This window comes from Podarcis raffonei, chromosome 9, assembly GCF_027172205.1.
Source record: "Podarcis raffonei isolate rPodRaf1 chromosome 9, rPodRaf1.pri, whole genome shotgun sequence".
Taxonomy (NCBI): domain Eukaryota; kingdom Metazoa; phylum Chordata; class Lepidosauria; order Squamata; family Lacertidae; genus Podarcis; species Podarcis raffonei.
In genome coordinates, this window is record NC_070610.1 from 22,236,256 (window position 1) to 22,263,020 (window position 26,765).

Consider the following 26,765-nt stretch of genomic DNA (forward strand, 5'->3'; position numbering starts at 1 on the left):
AACTGAGTTCCGGCAAAAAAAAAAAAAGCCCTGCCCCAAACCACTACTCATTCCCCAGGTTAGCCAATTATGCTCATTAAAAAGCAGCAATTTAAAACCTGCCTGCTTGCACTGAAAGCAGCACAATTCGTATTAGCCCAGCTAAGAAGTCTCCCATGCTTAAACCTGCCGCTAATGCTACCACCTCGCTCTTTAAGAGAACAGGAGAGGCAGCCTGGCCATCTGTTTGTTAACTTAAGGAAAGAGTTTTGTAAGGTTAGCGCTGCTCTCCCTTCCCAGCTCTTAAAAAAGAAAAGGGTGGGGGGAGAAATCTCCACAGGAAGGAGCCAAGATAGCCCTCGAAGGCTGGAGGAGATTGCCATGCTGTAGGAAATGACCCCTGCTCCCAGTTTGGAAGAGATGGAACTGGGGAGGCCAAGAGCCCCACAATATTTCTTCAGAACTGGGAAACTGTGGCGCAGAGGCAGCTGGCAGTCGGATCTCAAGGCCAAACACTGGGCTTTCTTTTAAAAGACTGACAGCAACCCTCCACCTGAAGGGAGTTTGTACAATGCCATTTCTAAGCCTACAACAGATCTCCGGGACCAAGCCTGAGAGACTAAACTTCGGAGGAAATCATGCCCAGGGATTGCACTGCAAGACATTTCCTAAACATTGACGGGCTGAAGCAGCGTGTAAGGAAATAGGGATCCAAAAAGCCCACTGTTTAAGTTTCAATTCATAGGAAGTGCACCTTAAGAGTATGTTAAATCCAAGGGGTACGGTTTACACTGGCAAACCATTGCATAACTGCCAGGCTTAGAAAATCATCATCTCATAAGACACGCTGCAAGTGAAGGGGAGTCTTGGATGAAGTACAGCCTCTGTCTTTTCCTGCCCGGAGAGCATCCATTTCATAAGCCACCTGAGTCCTCACCAGGGACTACAGGGGTCCGGACACTCCCTCAGGTAAGTCTCCATATGGCCTTCAGAAACCTCGAGCAGCGTTGTAGACACAGTCAGCTAAATGGGGGGGAAAGCAAAGTTTTCACGGCTTTAATGAGTCTGAACCAAAGACAGGAGAATAAGTCAATACAGTCATACCTTGGTTTTCGAACAGCTTAGTTCTTGAACGTTTTGGCTCCTGAACGCCGCAAACCTAGAAGCGACTGTTCCGGTTTGTGAACTATTATTGGAAGCTGAATGTCCAACATGGCTTCTGCGGCTTCCAATTGGCTGCAGGAGCTTCCTGCAGCCAATCAGAAGCCGCGGTTTGGTTTCTGAACATTTTGGAAGTCGAATTGGATTTCCAGAATGGATTCTGTTCGACTTCCAAGGTATGACTGTACCATGAAGCAGATTGCTTTTCTAAAGAAAGTGTTTTATATCGACAAGGGTGGAAAGCTATGTCTTAGTTAGACCAAATATAAAAACCTCACATGCAATGCAACAATGCTTTGATTTACAGATGCTGGGGGCGGGGACTCCACACCAAGCGGAATCAGTGCTGCCAATATCTGGAAATCTGAGAGAATTAACAGACTAACTACCCCAAAAATTGCCAGCGTGCCCTTTTAAAATGTGGGTTTTTGGGGTGGAGGGTTATTGGGTTGTTGTTTTTATTTTGATTATGTCTTTTGTGGTTTTATATTTTGCTTTTATTCTGTGAACTGCCCTGAGACCTCTGGGTATAAGGCGGTATATAAATTCAATAAATAATAATAAATAAATAATATTAAATGCACTCTCTCTCTCGTGTGTGTTTCCACACATGTGTATGGCTTAGATTGTCTTGTGGCTTGGTTTTCATCCCCAACTCTGGGATCTAAGGAGTACAAAGAATATTCTAGGCAGAAATAATCTGCTGTGGGAACCATCTGTCTTAAGAGCAGCAATAAAGAGTCTTCTCCCCTTTCGCCTACCAAGACCTGAATAAGGCAACAACATGCTAGACAAGGAAGAGTGAGGACGAGTTACCTTATTGAGAATGGGCTTCGTGGAGAGAATGTTGTACAGAGCTGGCAATGAGATGTTCTGCGTGGGTGAAAAATAGAGAGAACAAAGACTTAAATTACCTGCAGACTTGAGCCAAAACAAAGCTTCAACCTAAGCAGTTTCTTTACCAAATTTCAACATCTGACCTCTGCTAAGCAGCAGTGAAGCCAAAAGTTGACTCCCTCTATAGAGCAGGGAACCATTTTCCTGAAGCGTTGCATTCCCCTGGAGGCCATCTGCTGCTGGGGGTGGGGTCATGTACCAGCATAAGGTGCAGACAGACAAAAAAACCCCTGGATTACAAAGGAACCTCGGTTGTCGAATGCTTCAGAAGCCAAACAATTTGGAACCTGAACGCCAACAACCGGAAGTGAATGCTTCAGTTTTTGAACGATTTTTGGAAGTCAAACAGCTTCTGTGGCACGTTTTTCTATTTTCACCATTCACTTTGCTGACAGCCCTTTGATTTTTGGTTTTCAAGTGATTTTTGGAAGTCGAACGGACTTCCAGAACGGATTATGTTCAAAAACCGAGGTTCCACTGCGTAACTAGCTTCAAATTTTGCCTCCAGTTATTATTTCCAATCTTGTGCAGTTCTGCTCAGATTCAAGCTCCACTGAGTTATCCTTGAATAGGGAAGGGATTTATTATTGTTGTTGTTATTGTTTTCATTATTATTATTATTCTTTAGTACAACATACCCGGAGTTGTCAAGTTGATGCTTGTGGGCACCAGGGTTCCCACCACTGCTTCCTAGGTGTCTGTGAAAGGTCTCAGTAAACATCTCATTGAGAATCTACAGTGCATGAGAGTGTGTTTGCTCCTGCTCAGCCTCTCCTATGTGGAACAAGTTCCTTTAAACGTGCCCACGAACGGAGGTCAGGAGTGGACACACTGTTCTAAATGGAGGAGAGGGGCAAAGCTTCTCGTTGCGAGCGCTGCGGTACCTTTTCCTCTAAAAAAGGGGGCATGGGCAGATGTGGGGCATGCCTGCACCATGTTGTGGTCCTATCCGTTTCATTTTGAAACAATGGTGCTGGACTGACACATGGAGCCCAGCTGCACGAATGGAGTGTCAATTTAATTAAAATATATTAATAACAATTTTATTATTCATACCCATTCCATCTGGCCGCGTTTCCCCAGCCACTCTGGCTGGCTTCCAGCAAAATATAAAAAATAGTAAGATGTCAAACATTTAGTATGGTCGGGTTTCATCACCTGTAACAGGACTTTGGGTTACAACATTGTTTTAATTAATTTTGCATGTCTTAGACCAGGCATGTCCAAAATCCGTTTTGGGGGCCTAATCTAATCAGGTTGGTTTAACCTGGCCCATGAGGCAGTTTATTTCCTTGGGTAAAATCGGCCCTTTACTTCATCAAATCTGGCCCTCTTTGAAAGAAGTTTATACACCACTGTTTAGACCTACCTCTTGCTTTGTTTGGTTCAAACAGCTCCTTGCAGGGCTTCTCCGGTCATCCAGAAAGGGTGGAGGCTTCCAGTGGTCATAATTGGTTTCCACTACATACCAGACGCCATTTTCTGTGTCCAAGCTTGAAAGAAGTAGCAAACATCAATGCCTATTTTCTGGCAACGATGCACCTTAAATGATTTTTACTTCTAACTAATTTCTGTTGGAAGACTCAGAATACCTAAAAGGAAGTCCCAGATGAGCCACTGAACTGATCCACCAGGCTCTCATGTTCTTGAACGTTACCCCCAGAGTTCAAGTTGCTTAAAGCAGAGCACCCCAAAACTGGTCTCATGTCACCAGTGTGAATGGTAAAGTCAGAAGCCATGGTGGATTTTTATTGAAATCGAGGAGGATACTGATACTGATATAAAAGCATGAGGGAATGTACACAAGGAAGAGACACTGTAGAGAGACCGAATCCTCAGTAATGCATTAACAAGAGCCGGTTGGTGTAGCAGCTGTAGCAAAATCTCTTACAGGCAACGGATCTGCTTAAATCGTTTTACCATCAGATACTTACTCCCAGATATCCAACACTGCAACACGGGAACGTGTAATGACACATCCCTCGCCGGATTTGTTTCCCCCTAGTATGAAGTAAGCTGGAGCCAGAAGCTTTGAATGAGCCAGTCTGTCCTTTGCTTCTTCGTAACTACATGCAAGAACAGAAACAGCAATGAGACAGGCGCGTTAACCAGGTATTGCATGGAAATTGTGATGCTGGTAGGCCATAGCCTTTCAAAATACTCTCATGTAAAGCAGTCACTGCCTAGTGTGGAAGTGTATTGTGGAGGAGTTGTGTAAGAGAGCAAAGGGGGGAAAGACCTTGTTTAAGGGTGGGTAGGTGGGAGAATCAAGAGGCAGAGAAAAAAAAGAGAGGAGACTCATATGTGATGGACCTATCAACAAGCAACAGTTGTAATGATGCATAATGAAAAAAAGATGTTTGAAAACGCTCTTCCCAAAAATGCCTGAAGCATTCTTATTAGATAGATAAACTTTATTCGCACTAGCCAACGGCCATAGCAACATAAAACAAGCAATATATACAATTAAAAAGAGAACAATGGGTAAAAAGAGCAATCAAATGACCAAGATTATCGTTCAGATAGTGGCCCTTAATCTCACTGCACCCTCGATAAGCCTAGCAACCTTTGCTGTTGTCTGATCATTTTGATCTGATAAAAGAAAGAACAAGGTGGCCACAGATGGGCGGCCTGGGATGGTAAGTAAGAGTGGGGTAATGGTCTCATTCCTCAGATCTTTATAAAGGGGACAGGACAGGAGAACATGAGCCACTGTTTCCCGACTGCCATCTCCACAGGGGCAGAGTCGCTTCTCAGTTGGAATCTTTTGGTATCTGCCCTCAAGTATGGCAGAGGGCATCACATCCAATCTGGCCAGTGTGAAGGCACGTCTGTATTTTGGGATAGTTAATTTATACAAATATGGTGCCAGGGAATCAAACTGAGAAGGGGGAGAAAAGGCATACCAAGGTCAGAGTCCCCCCCCAAAAGATGGTCAAATTATGTATGTGACCACAGCAAGAAGGAAAGAAGACAAGGTTCCAACAATAGAGGAATGGATTTTGAAGTTAATGTGGAGAGGGCGAGATTGACGGCCAAAATATGAGACTGAAAGGAAGGAAAGCATATGGAAGAATGGAAATTCCTTTCGGGCTATTTTTTAAAAAGCATTCTAGCCAAATGAAATCACCAGCAGGCCTTGAAATATACGCAACAGGAGGACAGTAAGAATGCTGTAAATAAAGAAATGCAGAGCAGAATAAGTATTGTCTATAAGGCAGCAGGTAACTGTGTGTGTGGGGGGAACACATCACGAATGCAAGGACGGGAAGTCAAATTGTTAAGAAAAGTGTTTTTAAGTTTATAAAACCAATAAAAAATTAACTACAGGAAGAAAGAAAAAAAAGAGACTCATTCCATTGCTCTTGTAAGCCAAGCACTTCCTCTATCGAGGAACACACAATGCATCTGAAGGATGAAGCATTGCCTCTGGTTCTCTGCTGACAAGTTAGTGGGGGGGAAGCATGAGTTCCAAATTTAGTCTTCCTAAATCATGCCAGTTCTTCTGGTGCTGTTCTGCTGCAGCAGCTTGTACCAAAGGGCAAAAGCTGTCCCTGGAGCCCCTCGGAACATTGTTCCAGGTGCTTCTGAATTTCCCATTGTTGTTGCCTCTCTCCAGAAGGAGTGATACCTCCCACTCCATACCCAACCTTAAAGCTCCTGCCATGTCAGAGGCGGGAGCCACTTGAGTAGAGGAGGAGGAATGGTAGAATGTGAAACACACAACCCCACTGCACAGCACCTTGTTGATCCACGGATGGTACCAGGCGGGTCTGAACGTTAAACAAGTTTTCCTTAGTATCACACAATGTAAAATTTCCATGGAACCAAGATGGTGGTAGTCAAGACGAGAAAGAACAGACTTAAACAAAGAGACATTCTAAAATGAGATTGGGATTATTCCTAATTTCCCTGGCTTGGCCATATATGCAGATAAACCGCTTCACAATTTGACTGTTACCTTGTACTGTTTTCCAACACAGATCTGGTGAGAAAGCTCATCCACCAACCGTTTCTCTGGCCAAGGAGCCACTCAAAGACTCCTGCAAGAGACACAAATTCAAAGAGCTTTATGACCACACGCAGCCTTAGCATTGTTTAAGCATCTCATCTTTCAGTTTAATTCAACCGAGCTGAAAGTCATCCCAAACCATTTCCATGTGGTTTGCTTCTTGGACAATGGTTGGGGCGTGCCCTGCTATTGCTTCATGCCACACAGCTTCTCATATAGTTTCTTACAACATACATCACACTGCTTTCTCCACTTTCTTGCCTGCATCTTGTGAAACTGGGACTTCCAATGATTTGAGTGGGGTGGGGTATAACGCTACTAAATTTTCTCCATTTTATTAAAGCTAAAAAACCCAAAGACACAGGAACAGAGCATTAAGCATACTCACCAATGTAACCTCCATCAAGACTGAACCGCTCATTCATGGTTAGAGTAAAAATGCCCTAAATCACAAAAAGTCAGTTAACAGTGTTTATTAATACCCAGCAGTTAGAAAACAGAGACACAGTTAAGCTAATTCTGTAGTGCTTTAAGAAGGCCGCTGTGAGCGACAGAACACTGCTATCCATTGTATTATATAGTCTTTGGGCCCCGATGTTTTACAAATGCTCTTCCTCTTTGTACATGCATACCTAGTGATGTGAGGTGAGAATATTCTCGAGAATGAGAATATTCTCTGCTAGAAAATTTTCCGGGGAATATTCTCCACAAACTGTAAATTCTAATGTAAGAACCAGTTTTACAACCCACATTTAAAAAATCTAGTAAATAATAAGTCAAGCTGTGATACTGCCAGTGTAAGAAATGCATAATGATTTTTTTGATCCAGTTACATTACTGGGCATTGTGTCATTCACCACTGACAGTTCTGAAATGTAAGCTCAGGAAACTTTTTTTTTGTTTTTTTGTTTTAAAAATGCTATTCATTTAATTTGATGAACATTTGAATTCGTATCTATTTCAACTATATTTAATAGCTTTTTTCCTATTTTGGTGGGGCCTTATTCTTAGCAATTCTATACCCTTGGCTATACGGTGTGATTTTTTTTTACCGAAAGTACAGTGGTACCTCTGGTTACGAACGCTTCAGGTTACAAGCACCACTAACCCGGAAATAGCTGCTCCTGGTTGCGAACTTTGCCCCAGGATGTGAACGGAAATCATGTGCTAGAGGCACGCACGCAGCAAGAGGCCCTATTAGCAAAATGGCGCCTCAGGATAAGAACGGTTTCAGCTTAAGAATGGACCTCCAGACGAATTAAGTTCATAACCAGAGGTACCACTGTAGCTTTAGTGCTTTATACACTTAAAAGTACCTAGGCCTATACAATTATGTGTAACAGCATGTGAGGTGGTCTTGATTTAAACAGTTGACGTTTCTATATTTTTATTGAATGCCAGTAACTGGTTTTTGCAGTGCCATTCATTGGCACAAGGTGCCATTTACGAGAGATCATATAATAATAATATATTTAATGTTAATGGCTTTTTAAAATATGTATGCATATAGTTTTGTTTATCAAGCTGTGTTTTAGTCACCAAAACAGTTATTAAGTGTTAGAGTTATTAGAAGCACAAGATAGCCTATTGCTGAATTCACTTGTATCAAACCTTAACATGCCAATTGTATTTTTTGACTTGTCCTATAACAGGTACATGTTCTAATGGAAGAATTAAATATGATTTAACTACTGAGTTTCCTCATACCAAACCTTAACATGACAATTACTGGTGCCATCACCTTAGAATGGTTTAACTTTAACAATAAAACATGTTTTGCTTTTTAATTTGATACTTGCAAGCGACAAGTAGGCTTGTGCTTATATATTTTCACCGTGTAAATTTCAGTCTATTTTCATTTTAAATTAAAATTCTCTAATATTCTCATTAATCGAGATTATTCTCAAGAATTTAATATCACTATGCATATCCATGCCTGTGGCTCAGAGAGACTTTTGACAAGACAGAGAGGAGCAGAGACACTTGGGACTTTATGGCCCACTCATGGGGTAGCAAAGCTGTTGCGGCCCTAGCTCCTTAGGAGCTAGCCTGAGAGTTGGTACACATGTAGACCAGCATACCCCGATTAATAGAAAATGGGAGATGTGTACATTTCACCCTCAAAATGAGCAGACCCACAAGTGCCTCTCCAGAATGGTTCAAGGGTTCCCAGTTCAGTGAGGAAGCACCTGCACCCACAAGCCACACCTGTTGTCGGAATAATCAGAACCTCAGGGCATGAGGTTTAGCCTGAGGCCAGCATTTGAGCTCAGGGCAAGCCAAGGTGTGCATGTGGACTGTGGGAGCTTTAAGTGATGCGCCAGCAAGGAACGTATCTGTGCTTGCAGCGCACAAGCATCATATGCTCACATAGATGTTTGCCAAAATACACATTGTGCACACAGAGAACGTCACTCTCCCAAGGCTTCATCAGTTGTAAAATAAACCATTGTGCATTTAAGGTGCTTCGAGACTCTGCTGTTTTCTCTACAAGGCACTAATATGCCTGGCTTTGTTTTCAGCAAAGTTTGCAACATCAGATACAATGGAAAATTAAGGGGGATACCACCTGACGCAGAAGCCTCTGAAGTCACCTGCTTGCTCCTAAGGGAAGGGGATGATGAACAGTCTCAGGCCTGTTCATACTCATAATAGCAAGCTATGGTTTACTGTTACATCAGAATGCACCTAGTGTTGTCCAAATAAAGGAATACTCACTGGCCTCAATCCAGAAAACATTCCCACGTAGCCTGCAAAATTTGCAGACCTGAACACTGTTTTATTGTTTCTTTGAAAATCCAGTGACACCATGAGCGGCTTCAGTTTCTGCGTTGTCCTCCAAGAACTAGCATTCACGTCCCACCTGCAGGAAAAGCAACACTACTTAAACATAAGCAAGAACTGGCCATTTAATGCAAATTGCAACTAATCCACAGCAATATAAAATGGACCCTCTCAGATTTTTGAGTCTTTCAAGCTGGATGCATGAACAGCTAATATTTGGGCGGCTTTCCATGGAAAAAGCAAGCACCTAAAAATCTGTTTCATCTCTCTCCCCTCCATAACAGGAGCAAGCACCAGATTCGGGCAAATCCTGAGGCAAAGCAGAATGCCTCTGGGAGGCACAAGTTGAAGCAGAGACCCATCCCATAAAGTGCTTCATAGCACCTCAGCGATCCAGATGTCAAAACATTGCTGCAAACACCCAGAAGTAAGAGTGTTTACCATAATGCTAGGGCGGGGTGATGAGGGAGACGGTGCTTATAATTGGGAAGGAATGACTGGCATCAGCATTCTCCAATCCAAGGGCTTCAGGGGAGGGAGCAGCTTTGCCAAACTGTTTAAGGAAGGTATCAGCATAGGGAGCAGAGGACATGGAGGAAGAATTCTGCTGGGTCCTACCCCAAAGATGCCTAGCACAAAAGCCCCTCGGGCCAGGGTTCCCCAAACTTGGGTCTCCAGCTGTTTTTTGGACTACAATTCCCATCATCCCTGACCACTGGTCCTGCTAGCTAGGGATGATGGGAGTTGTAGTCCCAAAACAGCTGGAGACCCAAGTTTGGGAAACCCTGGTCTATGGGCTTTTCGTTTGATGTGGTTGGCTGTACTTACTTGTGCCAGAAAGAAGGGGGGGGGACGACTTTATTTTTTTTGTTTCCCAGTACAGTGGTACCTCGGGTTACAGACGCTTCAGGTTACAGACTCTGCTAACCCAGAAATAGTACCTCGGGTTAAGAACTTTGCTTCAGGATGAGAACAGAAATCACGCAGCAGCAGCAGGAGGCCCATTAGCTAAAGTGGTACCTCAGGTTAAGAACAGTTTCAAGTTAAGAACAGACCTCCAGAACAAATTAAGTTCTTAACCCGAGGTTCCACTATAATAGATTGGGTTTGGAAGGCAATCAAGTAGACTAGGAGCATTATCTTGTCTTTTCCAAGATAACGACCCGAACATTGAAAGCTCGCATGGACTAAGCAAAGGCATGGTTGTTTTGGGTTGCTCAATGTTTTACATTGTCTTAGTGCTCTTCTGTTAAGGAAGCTGTTTATAATTTTGTTGTCTGAGCTCCTCTGGTGATGGAAATGAGATGTATTGTTGGCAGAATAAATGTTTTCACTAAGGAGGGAGTGGACTAGGAGCCATGAAGCAAATCAGGTAGCCTCTGAACAGAAAAATTAAACTGTTGCACAAAGTGCTGGGTCTAGATCGGAACCAAATCTTGTGGTCAATGCACACTGCTACCCTGTATGTTCAGAAAATGGAATCCAGTTGGGGCAGCAGGCAGAACAGGGTTGAAGGTGGCATAAGGGGCTGCAGGGGGCTGAAGTCGGCAAAAATCACCCCACTTCCACTTCTATTAACTGGAGGAGCCTGCTGAATCAAAAGGCCTTCTGTGAGAGCAAGACCCCAATTAGATGCTACCCACAGTCTTCATGGAACACTGCTAAGTCATGGGCCTTTTATTTTTTTAACAATTTATTCAAAAGTTACAATACAGTTACAATACTTTTTCAATGAGTAAATCCCCTCTGCAGACAGTTCTGTGATGACAGTGGCATTAAAATATCCTGTTCTTCAATAAAAGAGAAAAAGGGAGCCCAGATTGTATCAAAGGTATCTTTTTGGGAGATAGGAGGGATAGATGGTTTAGTGATTTTGGAGGTCAGATAAAATACTTTTTCTCAAAAGGTGCAGCATGTGTGTGTGTGTGTATATATATATTCACTATGCTTCTTTCTTAATAAAAATCTATTTTGATAAATAAAAAAATGTCACTGTGCTGAAAATGACAACCTCAGAGCTTCTCCCTTTTATAGAAAATGGTGAAAATTATGACAGCACACATATTTTCCCCTCTAAAGACGCTCCAAAGAAATTGAGAAAGGCAGGCCATAGTTAAAGACGCTGCAGATTAACTAAACGCTCTGCTCATTTGCTTAGTCTCAAAGCAATAAAAAAGGTAAGGTAAAAAACATTTCATCCCCCCCCCCCGCCAATTTAGAAAGTTTGTGGATCCACCAGGGCAGGTTGGACCTCACTGGTACATACATACCCAAGAAACAATCCAAAATCAAGATTTCTGGCATGGTACAGCTTTCCTGGTTGGAAAGGAAAAGGGGGTGGTGGAGAAAAATGGAATTAAGGTCAAAGGAAAAATACCTTAAGCACTATCTTTAAAATACATGTCGTTGGCTAAGCAGTCATTTACCTGTGGGGTCTTCTGCTACTATTGAAGTGCACACTGTGAAGATTTCATAGAAGACATTGAACAGAACAATGTCACCTAAATTGGAAGGTGGGAAGGGAAGAGGGAGAAAGAGAGACCTTTCATCAAAGTGACCATTAAAAACAATGGATAAAACCAAGCATACACTTAAAAGGAAGAAAATGGAGACAGGAAATATCTTCAGAGTATCACTTCTTACTGTGCTTGGTTCATATGTCTATGGATTGCAAGCCACAAGGCAGAGACACTGAGCAGGAAATCTACAAGACTTGCCATTTCAAAAAAATTCTTAGAAGCCTGCAAAGAGGATGGGCAACTTGTTGGTCAATCCTATTTTAGTACCTCTGTGAGATGCCCCTCTTTTCAGCTTTTGAATTGATATAGGAATTAAATTGACTTGCTCTCCTGAATTATGCAATACACAAGGTGCATAATCTATAGCTTGATGATTTTCAATCCAGGAATAAGATTACAGGATCCTATTCTCTGTTCAGATATGCAAATATTGTGCTCCTGGCATACTAAAGGTGAGGATATTACTGTACAGACTTTCACTCAGTAGAAAACCCGGTCAGTCTTCCTAGTCAGGTCTTACATTTAAATAGACACCTGCTCTTCATCTTTGCTACAAACATTTAAGCACTCTTGTTCCACAAATGTATTATAACCTCAGCATGTATTGCTACAGTGGCTGAAATGTTCAATTGCACCAAATTATGCCTTTAATAGTGTGCTTTCAGAGCCAGACACAGTAATAACAAAATGGAAATTACCTAAAGGAGCATCAATTGCAGAAGCAATGCCTTTGATCTCATCATTGAAAGGATAGGGAAGGGTGGAACCTAACCAAGCCTAAGAAGAAAAGCCACAAGTTATTAAAACCTGAAAAACATAGTAAATAACTTTCTATTTTTAATTTCTCTGTCTCCATATATTTCCTTCTCAGTCCCAATTATCTCTTGGTATAAACAGAGCACCTTTACAGAGGGTTAGTATCAATTCACGAACTACAAAGGGACAAACTCAGTTTTGCAGTCTGATCAACAGGCAGCACAGCCAATTGTGATTCCCCAATGGGTACATATGAACAACACACGTTGGCTGCAATTGCATTCTACAATTTTTAGGTGTACACTTAACTAAAAAAGCTATGTGCTAAGTGGTCTGTAGTTGCCTCAGTAGACATCTGAGACTTTGTGGACTGTTGAGACCTTTAGAAAAAAATAACCTGCTTATCAAGAATTTAGCTGCAGGATGACCTCCATTAACAAAGTCCAAGGCACTGTGGTTTGGCTGGCATTTTGGAGCTCCAATATCCTTCTCCTCTTGCATTTTTACATTAATCTGAACACCACAGTTCATGCAGCAAAGAGAAGGAACTTGTGGAAGATGGAGGTTCAAAACAGAACTACTGTAAATTTATTTATTCATTCCTGCACAGACTGCAGCCACAATCCGCAGACCAGTTAGGACACTTATTTCAAGGTCCCTGAGCTCACTTTCTACCATTTTTGCAACCCTTATTGTGTTACATCCTATTTTTTCAAATTTCGCTTCCTTCTTGCAGTAGCTATTTCCAGAGTAATGTGCAACAAACTCCAATTCAAACTCTGGTTTAAATGTAAACTGAATAAATAGGCTCCCTTTTATTTCTGAGTAACGTCCGCTGAAATAAGTGGACACTGGAGAAGTTCAATAAGAAGACACTCTGAAACATTAGTAGACAATTAGAAGACAATTCTACTGTGTTTCACTTGGAGTATACCCCCTGAAATGAATGAACATGACTAAGTTAGGCCCATTAATTTAAATGGTCTAATCTTCCATCTACACGATACATTTAAACCAGTAACATACTGCTTTAAACAGCCATGGATTCCCCCACAGAATCCTGGGAAGAGTAGTTTGTTAAGGGACCCTCTTCCCTCTCACAGAACTACAGTTCCCAGAATTCCACAGGAAAGGGGACTGACTGTTAAACCACTCTGGGTTTTCTAACAAATCTCAGCACTCTTAACATACCAGAGTTCCCTGGATTATTTGGGGAAAGCCACAAATGTTCAACGTGGCATGATATTGTTTCAAATGTATACCCCATGCGTGTAACACCCTGACAAGATTGCACAAATCTGAAAAACATTCCAGGGCCCCCGATCACCTGAAAGCCTCTTTGGATCTGGGCCAACGATAGTGATACCCCCCTTAAGTTACTTGGGAGCCTATCATTTTCTACCTCATCACAGGATTTGCCTGTGTGAATCCTTCCTGCACCTCTCCGAATCTCTTCTAGTTGCTTTTCCCCACACAGCTCAGTGGTAAAGCACATGTTTTGCCTGGGGAAGATGCTAGATTCAATCTGAGCTTTTCCTAGCAGGGCTGGGGTAGACTCCTGCCTGACAAAAGCTGACAGTCTGAACGTGCATACGGCAGCATCCTGGCTTCGAAGCAACAGCCAGATAGCCTGGAGCGGTGATAAATCTCTTCACAGTAATGTACAAACTCAAAATCATGACTGGCTTTCTGAGTGCAGTGGCACACCAAAGAGATTTTCATGAAGGGGCCTGCAATGATGCCAGGGACTCCTGCCAGAATTCACACTAAGCATCAGATCCTGTTGATAACCAGTGCATTTATTTTCCCTTTTTTGGCTTATTAGCAGCTGCGGTTCAGACAGGCTCAGCAAGCTGGATTCAACTTTCCCCTAAATTTTAGAGAAAATGGAAAGGTACTCACCAATTTAGATTCCAGTGATGCTACGGCTTTTCCACTATGAAGGAATGTGATTAAAATATCTTTCACAATCTTAAGGACATCCTTCAGCTGGAAAAGTTTAAGAAAAAGCTCGGGTGAACACACTTTTAGGGTAATGCAAGAGCCACTTAAAACATATAACCCTTTCACATGTGCCGAAGCACACCTGAAACAAGCAGTCTTTAATAGGGATGAGTTGACACCTTCAACTATGTTCACTGACGCAATGTGAAACGTCTTTTGTAAAGGTAGAGAGTTCTTTCTTTAGGCAGACTTCATACATTGCTAAGCCCTGCCTATCCTGTATGTTAGGGACGCGGGTGGCGCTGTGGGTAAAAGCCTCAGCGCCTAGGGCTTGCCGATCGAAAGGTCAGCGGTTCGAATCCCCGCAGCGGGGTGTGCTCCCGCTGCTCGGTCCCAGCGCCTGCCAACCTAGCAGTTCGAAAGCACCCCCGGGTGCAAGTAGATAAATAGGGACCGCTTACTAGCGGGAAGGTAAACGGCGTTTCCGTGTGCGGCTCTGGCTCGCCAGAGCAGCGATGTCACACTGGCCACGTGACCCGGAAGTGTCTCCGGACAGCGCTGGCCCCCGGCCTCTTGAGTGAGATGGGCGCACAACCCTAGAGTCTGGCAAGACTGGCCCGTACGGGCAGGGGTACCTTTACCTTTACCTATCCTGTATGTTGTGACCATTCCAAGTCTCAGCTGCTATCAATGGGTGCTCTGAGGGAAGAGGGAACACCCTAATTCTACGAATTGTTCTATCTGCTTTTGCTTGCCCATCCCAATGAGGCCTCCTTCACAGCTTTGCATCCTGACAAGGCCTCCTTCACAGCTTTGCAACAGCAAAACCCCACCCTTACAAACTGGAATGTGGCCAGGCAGGAGAGCAGAAGTGGAGAGTTGTGTCTATTAAGATTCCACAAAACTGAACCTATGACCATACCCCCAGAAGAACAAAAACAGGAAGTGAATTCACAGCCGAAGAAGAAGAAGTTTGGATTTGATATCGCGCTTTATCACTACCCGAAGGAGTCTCAAAGCGGCTAACATTCTCCTTTCCCTTCCTCCCCCACAACAAACACTCTTTGAGGTGAGTGGGGCTGAGAGACTTCAGAGAAGTGTGACTAGCCCAAGGTCACCCAGCAGCTGCATGCGGAAGAGCGGAGACGTGAACCCGGTTCACCAGATTACGAGTCCACCGCTCTTAACCACTACACCACACTGGCTCTCATACAACCTATGCACATTCACTTGAATGCCAGCTTGTGTCTGTTCCTCAGTTAAAGCCATTTTAACTAGGCATTCCGACTGAGGATTTTGGCCTGGAAATAAAAAGCAATGCAGAATTCAAGCATCTTTTCCTGAACACAATTTAAAATATTTCCCTCCAGCTTTAGGGGCAGGATTAAAGCCTGTTTCATTAAGCAGTACACCTATGTTAGCGGAAATTAAAGCCTGCATCTCATTAAAAAGGCGCCCAGAAGAAAGCCTCTGATCCTGACCTCCTTCCCACCATGTTCCCTACCTCTGCATCTTTGTCACGTGCCAACTGGACCCATCTCTCACTTGGTGGCAAGTCAAGATTTATGATGTAGGTGGGAATCTTTCCTTTGTACCTGAAAAAGGAGCAATTTTCATGAAACGCAGAAAGGTGTAGCTACACTTAAACCACTATTTTGCGGCCGTTGCCTTCAGGCATCTTTCTGGTTAAAAATTTCTAAGTAATTTATATTTACATTGCCTAGCTTTCATCCATCAATATTTAACACAAACATATTTTACTTATATTTACACCTAGTAGCGGTCTTCTTTTACGATCGCTGAAGACAATTAAGGAATCTTCTTTAAGCTAATCTACACAATTCTTTTCCATGTGCCCTCATTCTGCAAAAATCACCACTGTGTCAAACTAGGTACAATGTTCTCTAGCTGAATGTTTGGTCAGTGATATATAGTAAGGTAATAGCAGTACCACAATCTTGACTCAATGCGCCAAGTTTAAAGTTTATGTTATATTAATTAAATTTGTAAGTCAATGGGATCACAAGTAAACAGCAACTATCAGCTACTGAGCTGTCCTTAGTAAGTTACTTACGTTGGTCCTGAGGGAGGATATGCTAGTGTTTTGCATTCTTCACCATACTGCAAAAAAAAAGAAAAAAAAAAGACAAAGCCTTTTTGAGAACAAACATTTTTATAATTGTTTCATGCAAAAATATTCAGAGTTATTGTTGCCTTCTCAGCTTTTGCAGACATAAACAAACAAACAAACCAAAAACCCCTGAAGGACTAAAGTTGCAGTCATATGCAGACTTACCAAAGACTAAAGTCCGACGAAACTCATTGAGCGCTGCCTAGGATTGAACTGCGATACTTTTTTACAGTATACCTGAACTCTCCATTTGCAGGTGTCAAGGTTAGGGTTCAAAAATGCAAACAACTAGCTGGGAACTTTTTTTCTATGCATGTTTAAAATGGGCTGGTTTGGGCATAACTCTGAATCATGCGGGGAGCCTCTGACTTTGAGCATTCTCGCCTCTTTTTTTATGCATGTCAGAAAGAGGAGACAAGTGGGGAACAGCTAGTCCTTACCTTCCTAGAAGCCCCCTTCTCTGGCAACAAAAAACTGCCCTATGTGGTGGTCAGGTGAAGATGATGAAAAAGTGTTCCATTCATAGTAAAGGTAAAGGTACCCCTGCCCGTATGGGCCAGTCGTGTCCGACTCTAGGGTTGTGCGCTCATCTCACTTAAGAGGCCGGGAGCCAGCGCTGACCGGAGACACTTCTGGGTCACATGGCTAGCGTGACGAAGCTGCTCTAGCGAGCCAGCACCAACGCAGCACACGGAAATGCCGTTTACCTTCCCGCTGTAAAGCGGTACCTATTTATCTACTTGCACTTAAGGGTGCTTTCGAACTGCTAGGTGGGCAGGAGCTGGGACCGAAAGACGGGAGCTCACCCCGCCGCGGGGATTCGAACCGCCGACCACGTGATCGGCAAGTCCTAGGCGCTGAGGTTTTACCCACAGCGCCACCCGCGTCCCTTCATAGTAGTGGGATCTTTTCCCAAGCCAAATTGCTATGCAGTGGGAGGCTTTTTTTGTGGTGATAGAAGCAGCAGCACACAGGCAGATAGTGTTAGAAACTCAAATATATAAGCTAGGTGCCAAATGGCTCCTTAGGGTTATGGTCGCCAAAAGAGAATGCCTAGCTGTCATTTTTGTGACAGATGGCTCGAAAGTCATATTTTTCAATTTCAGGAACTTTTTGGTAGTGGCTGATAGCCAGGTGCAAAATGCACCTGACAAATTTTGAACGCTGCAGGTAGGGAAGTGCTAACATTTCTTTTTTGAGCTTCAACTAGCACACGAAGCTTTTGCTTTCTGCTATTTGCTTGCCTCTTGGATCTAGTACAGGTCTGAACTTTTACGTTGCTTGTGAAACAAGATACACTACAGAAGAGAGGTAGGCTGGGCTAGAAAGCCACATTTATGTAGAGACCCATCTGATGGTGGGTAGCCAAGAGTCCTTACCTGCTGAAAAGCATTTTTTTAAAAAACCAGGAGAGTAAGATCTTGAACCTGTGGTCCTCATTTGGATTCCAGCTTTCATCAGCCCTTGGCCAGGGACAATGGAAGTTGTACTCCAGCAACATCGGTAAGAGCCACCACCCTAACCTGGAGTCAAATCTGGTTAGCTCCATTGTATTTGAAATAAAGAGTTTTCAAGCTTCTTATTGAAACACAGTGAGAAGGTACTTAAGCAGAGAGCACTTGCAAAAAAAGCCACTCTGCCTCTAATGCAGAAAGAAGAATGAAACCATAGGATTAGCAAAGGTGTTACTCAAACAGTTGGGATTATGTACCAGTAAACAGACACAGAAATGCCACTGTTGTAGGCTGGGAGCTGTCTATTTAATTGATGGAATGGCAATTCCTTAAGTGGCAACAGACCCCTCTTCAATTTATTTCTGTCTTTTAAACTAGCATTCCAGAAAAAGAAAAAGACTGTATGTTCCCTATGATGTATATTTTGCACCTTCACTCTCTGCCATACCATTTAGCAGAGCTCACTAGCCCTGTTAAGGTATTAGCTTCCCCCATCTGGTTAGGTAGTGTGTGGACAATTCTGACTGGCTCCCTCTACATGGCATGTTGGAGGGCGGACATCTGCAGCAGGGATGTGTCCGCATAGGCTCCCCTTAATCAGGGTTCTAAATTGGGTGAGGACTTCTACACAAGCACCGGAATAGGGCTAACAAAGTGAGCCAGGACCATGCTGCATTGAGCTTCCCAGCCTGTGACTCCTATCTGTGGTGTTTCATCTGTTGATGTGTGGGCAGTCAGTACATGATGGTCCTAAAAAGGTAAAGGTAAAGGTACCCCTGCCCGTACGGGCCAGTCTTGACAGACTCTAGGGTTGTGTGCTCATCTCACTCAAGAGGCCGGGAGCCAGCGCTGTCCGCAGACACTTCCGGGTCACGTGACCAGCGTGACGAAGCTGCTCTGGCGAGGCAGAGCCGCACACGGAAACGCCGTTTACCTTCCTGCTAGTAAGCGGTCCCTATTTATCTACTTGCACCCGGGGGTGCTTTCGAACTGCTAGGTTGGCAGGCGCTGGGACCGAGCAACGGGAGCGCACCCCGCCGCGGGGATTCGAACCGCCGACCATGCGATCGGCAAGTCCTAGGAGCTGAGGTTTTACCCACAGTGCCACCCGCGTCCCATGATGGTCCTACTTGACAATATCTTGAGTGTGGCCAAAGAACTTCCCACAGGAAAGCAGACTCCTCTACTAAAGTCTTAACATGTTGAGCAACCCTCAAAGTGGGTGGGGAGAGGCAAAGATTATTATTATTATTATTAATTAAACGTGCAAACCGCCCTTCATCCAAAGACCACAGGGTGGTTCACAACAGAAAAAACACAAAATGACAACACAAAATAATTAATAAACTAAACCAAAAACATAACAATAACCCCCTTCCCACAAATTATCCGAAGGCCTGGCTAAAGAGAAACATTTTTGCCTGGTGCCTAATGAAGGTGCCAGGCAAACCTCCCTGGGGAGAGCATTCCGCAAATGGGGAGCCACAGTAGAAAAGACCCATTCTTGTGTTGCCACCCTCCAGACCTTTCATGGAGGCACATGAAAAAGGGCCTCAGATAATGGCCACAGGGTCCTGGTCAGTTCATATGGGGAAAGGTGGTCCTTGATGTATAGCAGTTCTGGGCAGTCAAAACCAGCACTTGAATTGGGCATGGAAACTAACTGGCAGCTAGGCTAGGATCAGTGTAATATACTCAAACCATCTTGCCCCAGTGAGTAACTTGGTTGACGAATTCTGCACTAGCCGAAGTTTCTGAACTGTCTTCAGAGGCAGCCACACTTATAAAGTGTTTCAGTAATCCAACCTAGAGGTTACCAGAGCATAGACAACAGAAGTTAGGCTATCCCTGTCCAGATAGGGGTGTAACTGGGCCACCAGCCGAAGTTGATGGAAGGCACTCCGGGCCACTGAGGCCAACTGAGCCTCAAGCGACAGCAAAGGATCCAGGAGGACCCCCAAGCTACGAACCTGCTCCTTCTGATGAAGTGTAACCCCATCAAGAGCAGGCAATCTCCCACCCATCTGGTCTAGGGAACCACCCACTAACAGTGCCTTATCTGGATTGAATTTCAGGTTGTTGACTCTCATCCAGTCCATTACCGAGGCAAGACACTGGTCCAGCACATCCACTGCCTCACTTGCAGATGTAAAGGAGAAGTAGAGCTATGTGTCTTTGGCATATTGCTGACAATGTACTCCAAGATTCTGGATAACCCCACCTAGTGGTATCAGGTCTATGTTAAACAGCATGGGGGGGGGTTAAATCCTGATGAACACTACACTGAAGGCTCCATGGAGCTGAAGAACAACACCCTCTGGGAATGACCATCCATTTCCCAGCATGTCCCCCAGTCTCCTGCCGGCCCCAGAGCTTCAATTCTAGTTGTGGATATTTTGGGGTTCAGTATTTTCGCTCTGGATTGAAGAGAGACAGCGGCACAGAGAGCGTTCAGAGGGTGATCCCCGCTTTACACAATTTCACTCATACATGTGGGGGGCCCCAGAACGTAACCCTCATCTAAGTGTGGGGACACTTGTGCTGAAAAGAGAGGCAACCCTCCTGATCAGATCAGACAATACTGCAGCAATCGTAACTATTATCATGCACAGACCGGGGCTGCAACTCTGTGCCCACTCTCAATATCCATGCCAAACACACGGCCCAATGGCTTCAGGCTATCGCAGGGGAGGGGCCAGATGCTCACCCAATTTTATGCACAATTCTCCATCACAAGATACCTGTGTAAAGGCGGATTGCATAACTTCAAGAACTGGTACACTTGCTTGTCTTCCTCTTTTATCAGACAGAGCATCTGCAATCAGGGAGCATCTTACCTTTTCGCCAACTAACTCAGACTGTCAGCTCAAGTATTTACATAGGTGCATACAATGGTTGTAAGAGAAAGGCAACTCTTTTTTCTTTTGCTATTTTTAGTGAATTACTGAAGTGTAATTCAAAATTCTCCTCCTCTTCCTTTCCCCCTGCTTCCCCCTCCCCCCAAATATATTTAACTGTTTTGGAATCTTGTCTTCTGTGCGGTTTGGAGTAATTTTTGGTTTTTCAGAAGACAGAACTTGCAATTGCCAATGGATAGAAAATGGAGACAATTGTTTCACCAGCGATAAAGTAATATTTGCACTCTGTCAAGAACTCTGCTGAAAATGTAAGCAATATTACACCTTAAATGAGGTTACACAAAAAAGTAGTTAAAGGTATGCCACCAGAGGCACTATTTCACAACACAGTAGTGTTTATGACAGATAAACATATGCAGCAAAGTTCAAAGACCTGTTCTGAGGATCACAGATCCACAATTTTTGATTTTTACTTTGACATGCACTCAATCTTTAGCCTATTTAATATAAGAAATAGTCACTTGGCAGGTAGAACCAGCAGGGCTGTTGTGAATCACATGAAACTGATGCAAGCAGATTTCCTTTGCTCTCCAAACACGGAAAAACTAGTCGGTTTCACAATATGTATTAGAAATAACTTGACTGCATAATAAATGTTGGATTCATCCCCTTTGCAAATGCCCCTCTATTAGGTACAAACAAACATTTATTTATCTCAAGATAAGTCGCAACCGATCTTGTAAGAGAAGAATTCAGATGTGTTACATAAAAAAACAGAATCAAAATGCAAAAAAAGTGTAAGAATTTTTGGAAGCAGAAGGGCAGCTCCTCTGACTCAACTCTGGTGAAACTGTCATGTGATACTTGTTAATCCACTTTGCCATAGCTAAGCGTTAACTAAGACCACATTTGAACATCTATGTTCTCCGTTTGGTTCTGTTGGGAAGGAATATACATTTCAAGAAAAGATTACACATCCATGAACTGCCGCACTCAGCAATTCGTTTCTCTAAACGAAACAAGAAGGTAATTGCTCTGCTAAGTCACAAGATGCAGCATAAGCAGATCTGAGCTCCTCACAAGTTGGACTTGAGAGATCAGCCTACTCAAAGAACATGTGGTTTAAACAAAGGGGGAAACGTGCTCCTGTATTTGGATATAAGTAGAATGGGGAAATATAGAAACATACAACAGTATACAAGAAATTCAAGGAAATATAGTAGCTTTGCTGCTACAGATCATCATAGGCAACACTAGTCAAACAGCTCTTGAATATTTTGTGAAAGGGAATGGCTAAAACTAGGTGCTTAGAGACCCATTTAGTCATCTAGTCACCTGCCTATCTTGACCTCCAGAAGCAAAGGCAATGTTAAGAAGGCACTATGTAGAAAACAAGATGGGAGAGATTAACAGTTGTAGGTTTACCAGAGGCATCTGGTTGGCTATTGTGAGAAGAGAACGCTGAACTAGATGGGTCACTGGCTTGATCCAGAGGGCTCTGATGTAAACGTCAAGGCTTTAAACTCATCAAGTGAAAAAGATTATCATTAAATCATTAGTGGATCAGTTCATGAAAGACAAAGGAAAGGTATTTTCACACATGACGGCCATATGTCACTTTGGAACTTAGCTGGTGCAAAGGATTAAGTGGAAGGAAGGCATTTAAAACCACACATACATTTCTGGCTAATATAGTACAGATGTTTTGTTCAAGAGTCCGCACCGTCAAAGCAGCCACCTTATTTTATAACAGCCTATGAAAAGATCTCACAAAAATGGTTTCCAGCTATCTTGAACATCTAGACATTTAGGCCTTCTGCCTATACGATGTATGGCCTGAGCAATGTATGCGACTAAGCTCCAATCCACGACAAAGGACTTTGGATAGAATCACAGAGTTGGAAGGGATCGCAGAGGTCATCGAGCTCAATCCCCTGCAATGCAGGATTTTTTTGCCCAACATGGTGCTCAAACCCATGACCTTGGCGGGGGGGGGGGAGTGTCTCATGCTCTACGAATTGAGCTATCACACACATATATGCAAAGAGAATTATCTCATCTATGGTCACCTGCAAAGCGGACAGCTGACTGCTTCATCATATGGATGGCTCCCTGTTTCCTATACCGCTGCAACATTTTGGGAAATAGGCAGATTATTTGTATTTTAAAAATGCAGCTATGCAGTGAATAATAATGATAACAATCGTCAACCTCTGTGCCACTGCTTAATTTCTAAGACGAGAGCTCGAAAGTCATGACCAGAAATCCATCTGCCTCCCCAATCTTACCTAGTTGTGGAAATGGCTCAGAAAGAACAAAGGACTTTAGACATGTTCCAAACCACTCCCTTTATCATTGCTTCATGCGTTCTGTACATGAGATATTAAGAAAAACTTACTGCCTAAAATATCGCCTCAAATTGTAAAGCACTTCTACAACCGTTATGCCAGTGGTTCTCAAACGGTGTGGCGCAGCACACTGGTGTGCAGGAGAGGATGGCAAGTGTCGCAGGACCCGCTCAGAAAACATTCAAACATTTCAGTATAGCATAGCATCATTTTTTTTTTTTAATAGCAGAATATGGGAGGGATATCTTGTTAAAATGAGAGCACCGGTATCAAGTGATACCGAGCACAATCCTAGCTGTGTTTTCCAATAAGTTATCAAATTAGAAAAATGGGTGCGGCGCAAGGAAATTTTTATTCTGAATCTATGTCCCAGGGAAAACAGTGAGAGCCACTGCACTACGCTCAAGTGGGGGGGGGGAGAGAGTATACAAACAAATGCTGTTTGTTCAGCAGGACCTTCAAACTGTTGATCCAACCACGCCCCCACCCACAGTCCAGCTGATTCTGACTTGGGATAGGAGCCTCCAAAGATATAGGCAACTGACACAAATCCTCCCCACTGGGAAAATCATTACTAGCCCTGCATCTGCCTGAAAGATGCACAAAGCAGGAAGACTTCAGCATCCCCAGCAAAAAGTGAAGAGAAACAACAATAGCGCTGCCTATTTCGCTTCCTCTGAAATATACAGACCAATAGGATTAATCATCCCTTGGAAGTCCTTTGGCCTTTCCTGCTCTTCTCATGGTCAGCATGGTAAAAAGCAGATTGCTTTGGGTCCTCCCTCCCTCCTCCTAGGACCAAGCCTGTAAATCGGTCAATAAAAATGAAAGCCTCTGAGCATTTGCCTTGCTTTGTTATAACTTCCTACACTGCCCTTTGACCTGAAAATCACAGGGTGGCTGCGACTACAGCTGCTTGGATGTTATTAGCTTGGAGACTGAAAGAAGGCAGAGTCCCTACCAGAGAAGAATGGCAGATTAAGTTGATGGGACTATGCTGAATTGGCAAAAATGACCCGGAGAATCAGAAACAGGAAGAGCAAGATTTTAATAATGGGGGAAATATATAATTTGCCTTAAAAACCATTGCAAGCAATTAAAATCATTAGTAGGATTGGAATGGTGGTTTAATGTTGAAATTTGGGAACGCACTCCCATCAGATGTCAAAGAAATAAACAACTACTGTATCAGACTTTTAGAAGACATCTGAAGGCAGCCCTGTTTAGGGAAGTTTTTAATGTATTTTTAATCTTTTGTTGGAAGCTGCCCAGAGTGGCTGGGGAAACTCAGCCAGATGGGCAGGATACATCATCATCATAGTAATAATAATAGTAATAATAATAATAATAATAATAATAATAATAATAATAATAATGTTGTTGTTATTGAGATTTAAAAGATTTGGATTAATAAACAAGATGCAGGAGGAAAAAGGTTAATACAAGGACCCACAAAGGGGAAAAGGGAAGGAGATTCTTTGGAATTCTCTTTTTATGTTGACTGTTAATTGTTTTTTAATTCTTAAAATCTGAAAAGCTAAATAAAAAACCAAACAAACCAGAAGATCGCAGGGCGGTTCGCAACAGAAAATGAACTTCCCTTTCAGCCTGGAGGGTTCAGTGGGTGAGAGTGCAGTGCTGACAACGCCCAGGTCGCAGGTTCGATCCCGGTGCGGGGCAGCTGCATATTCATCCCTGCATGGCGGGGGCTGGACTAGATGACCCTGGAGGTCCCTTCCTACTCCAACCACCCTGGGATCCTTTGAAAAGGAAAGGGAGAGTCTGCCTGCTCACCAGCAGGAGCAGCAGCAGCAGCAACCCTTTCCGCGGATGCGCCGAGACAAACACCGAAGGCGCACTCTGCACCTGCTCAGGAACGCTTTTGGCCGGCGGGGGTAGTGGGGAGTGTTGATTTTTTTTTGTGCGCGTGCGTCTCTTTCTCTCTCTCTTTTAACTCCGCCGCTTTCCCCGGGGGGGGAAGAAATGAGAGGAAGCGAGCCCGAAGAGAAACTTACCGGGTCCTTGGCCACAGCAGCCCCCAAAACGACGGCGGCGACGACAACGAAAACCCCCGGCGCCTGCATCTCCCTGCTCTCGACTTGGCACGCAGAGCTTCTCCCTGCCGTGTGGGACCTTCGCTCTGAGGCGCCGAGGAAGATGAAGAAGGGGCGGGGCCTCGAGAATCACATGACCTCTTCCGCAATGGCAGGCCCGCCTCCGTTACGTGTAGCGGGCGCGCGAGACGTCCGCCCGCGCAAAAAGGCGGGAACCGCCTGAGGGCCGAGCGGCGGCCTCGTCCGACTCCCTGATTGAGGAACTGAGGGGGAGAAGGCGACGTTTCGCGCGGCTTCTTCCCTCACAGTTGAGCGGCCTCAAGTTACATATAAGCGGACTCGGCCACACGGCTGTGAAGGAAAAGCTTCACAGTGTAACTTGCCCATGCTAGGTGGCGCCGGTGAGCTAGGGCAAATTTCACGTATTTTTCAAAACAGTTTTTTTTAAAGCATTTCCACGGCGTGGTTTTTTTTAAATTCCCCGCCGGGTTTCCCAAACTTGGGTCTCCGGTTTGTTGTTTTCCGGGGACTACGGATTCTGAGCATCACTGAGCGCTGACCTGACTGGCTGGGCACCGTGGGAGTTGTAGCACACTCTCCGATGAAAAGAGAGACGTTTGATATTTATACCCAGCCACTCTGCGCAGCTGCCAACGCATATATAAATGTAATAAAACATTGAGCGTTAAAAAAATACCCTATGCTATACAGCGCTGCCTTCAGACAGCTAGGGGGTTGGATAATTCCACACCCTCCAATGAAAATGGCATCATACCATACTCTCTGACATTTCTGCAATGAAAGTAGGGAAATCCCATTTCATAATGATAATTTTGCTATTTATACTCCGCCAGTATGACTGCGTTGCCCCAGCCACTCTGGGCAGCTTCCAACATCCTAAAACATAAAACGTTTTTTTAAAAAAACTTCGCTATACAGTGGTACCTTGGTTCTCAAACTTAATCCGTTCCGGAAATCCGTTCCAAAACGGAAGCGTTCCAAAATCGAAGCACACTTTCCCATAGAAAATAATGCCAAACAGATTAATCCGTTCCAGACTTTTAAAAACAACCCCTAAAACAGCAATTTAACATGCATTTTACCATTGATCCATAAAATGAAAGCAATAATGTACTGTACTATTAAATAAATAAGACAGTATTGTAGATTATTAAAATTAATTTTTTTTCTTACATGCACTGATGATATTCATTGTTTGGATGGGGGGCTTTTATCCATTTCTGCAGTCACAGAATCAATCAGTAGCTGAACTGGGTTCCACACAGTCACAAAAACAAATTAACCGAAAAAGCCTCAAAAACAAAAATGCAAAATAAATAGCAAAAACAAAAGGGCCAAACTTAATCCATTCCGGAAGTCCGTTTGGCTTCTGAAATGTTCAAAAACCAAGGCACCCTGGAAACAACAGCCGACAGCCGCATCGGATGTTCGGCTTCCGAAAAATGTTCGAAAACCAGAACACTTCCGGGTTTTCGGCATTTGGAAACCAAGGCGTTTGAGTGCCAAGGTACAGTACTGCTCTATCTAAAAACATAATAGTAGCATGCATGAACATTCCCCTTGGGGAAATTAGGAACACCTTATACAGAAAAGTCGCAGGACACAGAGCAGATCCCTGCACTGCAGTGGGTTGGACTAGATGACTCTTGGGGGTCCCTTCCGACTCTAATAATACCCTATAACAGCGTTTCCCAAACTTGGGTCTTCAGCTGTTTTTGGACTACAGGAGACCCTCCAAGGCCAGGGATATCCTCGATTTAGAGAAGCCGTCCCAGTTTCTCATTTGATCCCGGGATGTCCCACTTTTCCTTTGGATGTCCCTATTTTCAATGGAGAAATGTTGGAGG

At 43.7% G+C, this 26,765-nt stretch overlaps 1 protein-coding gene across 1 annotated transcript; it reads right to left on the bottom strand.

Annotated features, from left to right (window-relative positions):
• Positions 1 to 25,008, bottom strand: ASAH1 (N-acylsphingosine amidohydrolase 1). Its single transcript, XM_053402624.1, has 14 exons — positions 24,859 to 25,008; positions 16,127 to 16,173; positions 15,557 to 15,647; positions 14,011 to 14,097; positions 12,051 to 12,129; positions 11,260 to 11,334; positions 11,104 to 11,149; positions 8,768 to 8,912; positions 6,438 to 6,492; positions 5,999 to 6,080; positions 3,972 to 4,103; positions 3,407 to 3,530; positions 1,957 to 2,013; positions 1 to 1,002 (listed from the first exon to the last, which is right to left on the bottom strand). Exons 1-14 carry the CDS (start codon positions 24,925 to 24,927, stop codon positions 913 to 915), a joined length of 1,179 nt encoding a protein of 392 aa, XP_053258599.1. The 5' UTR covers positions 24,928 to 25,008; the 3' UTR covers positions 1 to 912.
• Between the last annotated feature and the right edge of the window lie 1,757 nt (positions 25,009 to 26,765).